General features: G+C 44.8%; 1 protein-coding gene across 1 annotated transcript; it reads right to left on the reverse strand.

The window, feature by feature from the left end:
- Positions 1-374: 374 nt before the first annotated feature.
- Positions 375-3,981, reverse strand: LOC143768441 (protein kinase C delta type-like). Its single transcript, XM_077257114.1, has 6 exons — positions 3,688-3,981; positions 2,293-2,543; positions 2,095-2,157; positions 1,376-1,927; positions 1,209-1,252; positions 375-1,059 (listed from the first exon to the last, which is right to left on the reverse strand). Exons 1-5 carry the CDS (start codon positions 3,952-3,954, stop codon positions 1,228-1,230), a joined length of 1,158 nt encoding a protein of 385 aa, XP_077113229.1. The 5' UTR covers positions 3,955-3,981; the 3' UTR covers positions 375-1,059; positions 1,209-1,227.
- Between the last annotated feature and the right edge of the window lie 3,511 nt (positions 3,982-7,492).

Here is a 7,492-nt window from a genome sequence, read left to right on the forward strand (position 1 = left end):
TAACTAATAAATATTCTATTAATAATTATTATTATTATTTATTTTTACTTAATTTTTATTTTGGTTATTTTGTACTTTTTTTCTTATGTTCTGAAAGTATGCACCTACTTATTAATCTATCACACTAAATGTATTTATGAGCCGTGTTGATCCAGAGGAAGGCGAAAACCCCCTGTGAGGAATCGGCCAATTATCCTCATATCAGGGGGGAAAATTCCTTCCTGACCCCAAATATGGCAATTAGAATGAATCCCAAGATCAAAGGCTGATACCTAACCTGTGTAATGAACCTAACCTGTGTAATGTAACTGTCCAGTAAAAAAAATGTTTTATTTCCTTAGTCTAATTATTGATTATATTCATTGGATCTAATTTTTATTGTAAACTAAGGTATTTTTATCTTATTATAACTTGTTTCTTACGCTACTAGTGTGTGATTCTACTTATTGATCTTTTATTCTAAACCTATTTATGGCCGTGTAGATCCAGAGGAAGGCGAAAACCCCCTATGAGGAATGGGCCAATTGTCCTCATATTAGGGGGAAAAATTCCTTCCTGACCCCAAATATGGCGATCGGATTAAATCCCAGGATCAGAAGCCGATCTATGTCCTACATCAATGTGCTGATATGTACTGTGTGCTATGTGTGTGCCGGTACTGATGATGTAGTGTGGGGACCTGCACTGATCATGTAGTGTGGGTGATGTGTGATGGGTGCGATACTTACCAGGCCTGTGCTACAGTGAGTTCAGGGATAATGGCCGCTCCTTACATGCTGCTGCTCAGCGGCCCCAGGACTGAAAGGTGCGACTATTGTTCCTGAACTCACCAGATGGAAACTTAGCACAGGCCGCTCCTGGGGTAGAAGATCTTCAGGCTGGAGGGATGTTAGATGCCAGCCCAGGAGGTCAAGGGTCTGGGGCAGCAATGGCAGTGGTCCGGCATGAAGATGGTATAGAGAGATGATATTGAAGGGCAGCCGAGGTGTCATACAGCAGCAGAGACATGAGGCACGGGTCAGGAGGCATGAAGTTCTGAGCAGTTGGCACGGGCTCATCCTGCAAGACATAAGAGGAAGACAGGAAATCTATCTACCGGATCTTCTGTTACATTAGGGGAATGGTCTTTATAATGAACCATTCCGCTATATAACATCAGATACAATGTACTGATATATAGGTGTCCTTTATGTACAGCGGTCACTCACCAGATGGTCGTGGATTCTTTCACAGTCCAGATCTTTTCATCCACCTAAGAAAAAGAGAGACATAAAGTCATTGTTAGAAAACATTAAAAAAGACAAGATGGATGATGATTGCCTTAATATGAGAACAGCATCTGATGAGTGTTATCCTCAGAGGAGGAGATACTTACCGGGCCCAGCTTGGTGACCCGTACGTAAATCCGGCCACGGGGTGAAGGACTGTGTGCTCCGGCCACTGCAGATGGTGGTTCTCCAGAACTGGCCTGAATGGTGTAAATGGTGGCTCTGCTCTCCTTTCCTCCAGATCCTCCCAGCCGATGGTGGTAAAGAATGGATGCTCTCGGATGTTCCCGCTCACACCCAGGCGTGTCTGAGGGTCTTTGCGCAGCAGCTTCTTGATGAGATGTTTCACGTCAGCATCAAGCCAAGATGGAAATTTGGGCTTCTCGTTGATGATGGCTTTGAAAGCCATTTGCTTGACGGGGCCGTTGTAAAATGGGGTTCGTCCTGCTGCCATCCTGGACACCACCATCCCCAGGCTCCACCAGTCCACTGCTGCGCCGTGCCGTTTTCTACGATGCACCTCAGGGGCCATGTAATGGAAAGTGCCCGTCACTCCAGAGATGTTTTTTGAGGAGGAGACGCCATCTTGGGCAAGCCCAAGGTCGATGATACGGATGTGGCCATCTGCATCCAACATGATGTTATCCGGCTTTATGTCTCTGCAATGAAACAAGAAAACAAAATAAGAAATCTGTCCAGTAATTCAATAGATGGAAAATGGGTCACTACAAGATCAGGTAGAATAGACGGCAGGACACCAAGGAAGCCGAGGGCCATATCTACAGCATGTAAAGGGGACAGAGAGAAGGAGGAAAGTTCTGCTTACCGGTGGACGATGTTGTGTCCGTGGAGGAACTGGAGGCCACATACCATCTCTGCTGTGTAGAATCTGATGGAGAGAACAGAGTGTAGAATAAATGTCATGAAATCCTACTCTGGCAATCCCCAAATACCATGGCACCCCACCTCCTGCATCCAGCACCCTAAATATATGCCCTAGATGGTAGATTCTACATTTTCTCACCTCACATTGCCGATGTTGAGGCAGCCGCACATCCTGATCAAATCCTCCAGGCTGCCACCGGACAGATACTCCGTGATGAAATACGCCCTGTGCTGAGACTGGTGTGCGGCATAGAGGTGGCACAGGAATGGGCAGTGTCTGGCCGCCAGGAGTATCCGCCGCTCTCTCGAGATGGTGTCCTCATTGTCCCTTTTGCTGATCATTTTGACGGCCACGTTGATGTTACTGCCGGGGACAGATGCCAGGACCACCTGAAAAACACAAAAGGAGAATATTAAAAGGTGTCTGCAGGAGTGGAAGGATCTGGATGTTATAGTGCACAAGGTACATGAGAAAACTGAGTGGTCGCTCAGTCTGCTGGTGATCAGGACAATGTAGAGGAGCAGATCTATGGAGAGGTCTTAACTAATAATCATCATTTTAATTTTTAGTATTTATTTCATAAATCAAAACCACACAAGAAAATAGGAAACTTTGCAGTAATTCCTATCAGATAAATCTGCTCCTTTCCCCACCAGAACTGTATTTTAATTTTAAAAACTCTAAAGTAGTGAGATAGGAGATGACAGTTGGTGCTGATAATATTTTATGTAGAAGGTAGGGGGAGAGAGGAGGAGTGCTGCATTTAGCTCCTCCCTCACCTCCTCTACATAGAATATTATCAGCACCAACTGTCATCTCCTCTCAGTAATGTAACAATCTGTCTTCACTAAATACACAAATTGCCTCTGCTGAAAAAAAGAGGACAAATTTGCATATTTAAATTCCCAGAATAAGCCTCCTTACCTTGACAAGCCAGCTGGTATGTCACTCTCCATAAGGAGAAACGTTACCCCTTAGACTTCACTAAATACAGAAATTATCCAGAAATTAGAAAATAAAAATTCACTCCTGCTGGAGAAAGAAGCAGATTTCTCTAATAAGATTTATTACAAAGTTGCTTAGTTTTTATATTTGCTATTGATTTATAAAATAAAAATTAAAATGACAATGACTTTTAAAAGAGTTTTCCTCTGTTACCATATGAGAATAAATAGAGCAAGCATTAGTGGGGGCTTGGCGCTGGCATTAGTGTGGTCCAAATATGATTGATTACCTAGAGACCAATATATACAATATGGCAGCCTGATTGTATCCAATATTGGCAATGACATGGAAAAAAGCAATGTCCCCTGCCCCCTACAGCTGTGACCTTTGAGATGAACCCTCCAGTATAGAAGAATACCAGGTTATAGCAGCACTAGCCCTAACTATGGTGACGTTTTATATGTCATCTCACAGAAGGACCCTACAATGAGCAATAACAAAGCAAGACATGGCTGATAACAGAGAACAATACATGGGGATATAATAAAACTTCTGGTTTCAAATAAATAAAAAATATGTAGGCCTTACTTTGCCAAAGGCGCCTCTACCCAGGACCTGGTGGATGTTGAAGCGGCTGATGTTAAGCCTGGCATAGGGGCCGGATGATCCAGGGTCTCCGCTGCGTCCAGGTGTTGGCTCCTCCAATCCGTTGTCTCGTCTCCTCTTCTTCATGATCTTCTTGAATCCGGTCACGCTGTCCTCTTCTCTCTTCCGCTTCTCCTCGCGCCTCTTCTCCTCACTCCTATTCTCCTCGCTCCTCCTCTCGCTCTCTTCTCCTCGTCCTGTAGTCGCCATTCTCAGTAATCTCTTCCCGCCTGTAGACCTCAGTCCAATCACTTCAGCCGACAGTTGAAAGTAAACGGCAGTTGGTCGTGTGCAGGTGACCAGAGGTCAGAGGTGACGGAACCCTCAGGTGGTTCCTGCCAGGCAGCGGCTCCTGGCCCTGCTCTGCCCTATACACTGTGATGTGGGCATCATGGGTGACAGTTTAGAGTCCAAAGGAATGGCAGAGAACTTCATGGCGACTTCCAGTGGTTTATTTATTACATTATTAATCCCTCTATGTGTTTCATCATCGTTCCATTTTATAACTTACATTATTTTTGTATTGTAAAGTTAATATTTTTATTAGTTTTTCTATCTTTCTTATCACATATTTCCTCCATGTTCCTATTTACTTTATCAATTCTCCCAAGTGTCTATTCCACCAAAGTGGTGCGCACCTATTACCCCCAGTGCCACCCAGCTGGCTCTACTGCACCCCATGTACAGAATACACGGAGCTGTAAACTCTTCCTGAGCTTTTATATTCTCTGTATAACCAACACTTTCTACCAATTATTACCTCTTACCATTATCAGTAGGATTGTCCCCATATCAGTGCCAGTCATGGTGCCCAATAGATAATGGGAGAGGGGGTCATATACTTTACCTAACAGCCACACACCAGACCGGACAGGTGCCATTGGCCGTTATATGTCCAGTGTGAATGGAGTCTTATAACGCTACTGTACTGTGTATGTGGTTACTGTGTGCAGGGACACATGATGGTGCAGGCACTTATACAGAGGTCCTGACTGGTGCTGGTATACGGCACTTTGGTTGGTGCTGCTCTGCCATTTGTACATGTAATGAGCATGTGGCCGGCTGTAGATGGTGATGTTATGTAGCCACAGTGGCTAGTATTATTACATTATACTGCCTGAGATCCTCAGTGTCAAGTTTAAGAAGAGAATGCCTTAATGGTGCTAAAAAGCAACAACATCGTTTCTCCCCCTGGAAGAAGCGTGGCTAAACGGTGGCGTCAGGGTGGGAGCAGCTGGAAACAGAGATCCCCTTTTCCCTATAGCTGCAAGTAAACACATGCTTGAAACCTTTACAATTGATCATTACAATCATGTAAATGGTAATCTCTAACCACAATTAGTTACTAGGTGAGAACACTAATCAGCACTGGCACTTTATCCTAATTGATCCTCTCTATGGGATTGTTTTTTGTATTTTTTTTAGGGAAATTACTTAAATTAGCATATAGGAAAAAAAATAAAAGTCTTGAACCTGGAGGTGGAGATCCGAGTGAAGGAGGAGATTGAGGAGGTGGATGTGGCGGTGTAGGTAGAATAGGCGCAGGAGTAGGTAACTAACACTTTTTATTTAAATTTGAGGAGGCCCCAAAATATTGAGAATGGCAAATAGAAAGAACAAACTGCAGTGAAGTATAACAATGGTTGGGTGCTCCTGGAAAACTTCTCTAGCACTGTGGTATCCTGGCCTGGCTCACTTTAATCAATGTGAGCGTGCCCACGTTGGTGGTGGGCAAGCGGATGAGCCTGTCTGTGATCACACCCCTTGCTATGCTAAACACATGGTCTGACAGTATAGTTGTCGCAGGTCAGGCCATCACCTCCAAGGCATAAAGGGCAAGCTCAGGCTATGTGTCCAATTTGGAGACCCAGAACATAAATGTGGCAGACCCATCGGTTAGTACATGGAGATGCTATTACGGACTATATTAGATGACGGTGCAAGACGTTGTGGCGGGCTGAGTAAGGATTTTCACATTTTAGCCAGGATAATTCTCCATTCTAAGGTGGTGCCTGTGCCCCAGCTGCATTGGCAACTTCCTCCTTCTCTGTCTTGTTCTATCATTGAGCCCCCACTGTCAGATGGGAACATCGTCAGTACTGCGTCTACCAGCGTGCCCTTGTATTCCCACATTTTCCAATCCCGCTCCAGTGACAGAAGTGAGGATGGTACGATGTCCTTGTAGCGGGGATCCAGCACGGTGGCCACCCAGTAATCAGAAGTGGTGACAAATCGGAGGTCATTGCGCAGGCACAGAAGCATGTATTGTCTCATGTGTGCCAGGCTGCCCAGAGGTGGTAGGTGTATGGTCTGGGTCCTCTGTATTTACCCAGCCATGCTCCACTGCTTTGAGGTGCACCCTGCTGTGAATACAGTTCCTCCCTCTCCTCCTCCAAAGTTGTCCCGTGGCTGGACAGTTGTGTACCTGATGGTTGTTGGCACAGGAACCACCCCTCCGAGCCATGTGTGGAAGACTGGCCTGATAATGGTATTCATGGTCACTGTTCTTCCTTCTCTTCCTCCAGTGCCACTTCATCCATCATCACTAGAAGTGTTTTTTCAAGCAGTCATAGAAGTGGGATAGTAACACTGACGATAGCGTCATCAGTGCTTGACTTGTCGGTGGAGTACTCGAAGCAGCGCAACACGGCACACATGTCACACCTGGAGGGTCACTCGTTGTGGTGAAGTGGTGGTGGTCCGCAGAGCCACTGACCAGTATGTGCTGCAGCTGGAACTTCACTATTGTCTGCTTCTACTTGCATAGTCTCTCCAGCATAAGTAAGATGGAGTTCCACCTAGTGTGTACATTGCATTTGAGGTGGGGAGTGGGAAGGCAAAAGTGATGCTGCAGCGCAGGCAGGCAAGCAGCAGGGTGAGAGAGATGAAAGCTCACAGACTGTCCGCGATTTAAGCAGCAGATCTGACCAGGGGCATACATAGAAATCATGGGTCTCCACAGCAGAAGTTCTATTTACCCCACCCCCAAAAAAAAATATTTGTCAGGGTCACATCCCCCCAAAAAAATATTTGTCAGGGTCACATAAGAGCATATCTTACAACTTTGCAGCCTTTACAAAGAAATTTTTCTCCTACTAAAGTCCTAAATTCCTCTTTCATTGCCCCCATAAAGTATGCCAACCAAAGTGCTCCCCAAACACAGAACGATACCTATATGGTGAAATCCTCCACATTAGTCTCCACATGCACATTTTAATGACCCCCACTCAGCTCTCCATGCAGTGTTATGAGCCAACATACAGTATAATAGCCCCACACCTCTACACACTGTTTAATGGCCCACACTATCTATCCATACAATATAATGGCCCCCATACAGTTTGATGGACCCTACACAAACATTCACACTGTATAATGACTTGCATAAAGTATCATGGCCCCCAAAGAACCCTCCAAATATTATAATGGCCCCCACATAGCAATCCAAATACTATACTGTCCTCACATACACTTCCATATAATAAAATGGGCCCCATATAGTCCTTAATACAGTGTAATGTGCCCCCCATAATCCTCCATATAGTATAATGCACTCTCCATAGTCTCTATATAGTATTATGCACTTCCCATGATGCTCTATAGAATATAATGCTCTCCCCATATTCCACCATAGAATATAATGCACCCCCCATGGTCCTCTATAGAACATAATGCACTTCCCATGGTCCTCCATGGAATATAATGCTCTCCCCATGGTCCTCCATAGAATATAATAATTACAATTTAC

Source organism: Ranitomeya variabilis, chromosome 4 (genome assembly GCF_051348905.1).
Source record: "Ranitomeya variabilis isolate aRanVar5 chromosome 4, aRanVar5.hap1, whole genome shotgun sequence".
Lineage (NCBI taxonomy): Eukaryota > Metazoa > Chordata > Amphibia > Anura > Dendrobatidae > Ranitomeya > Ranitomeya variabilis.

Bases quoted from the DNA above. Each gene is read 5' to 3' on its own strand.
- LOC143768441 (XM_077257114.1), bottom strand. From the start codon at position 3,954: ATGGCGACTACAGGACGAGGAGAAGAGAGCGAGAGGAGGAGCGAGGAG. The intron at 2,544-3,687 runs GTAAGGCCTACA...TGTGTTTTTCAG, and splicing joins GTAGAGGCGCCTTTGGCAAA to GTGGTCCTGGCATCTGTCCC. The intron at 2,158-2,292 runs GTGAGAAAATGT...TCTCTCCATCAG, and splicing joins CTCAACATCGGCAATGTGAG to ATTCTACACAGCAGAGATGG.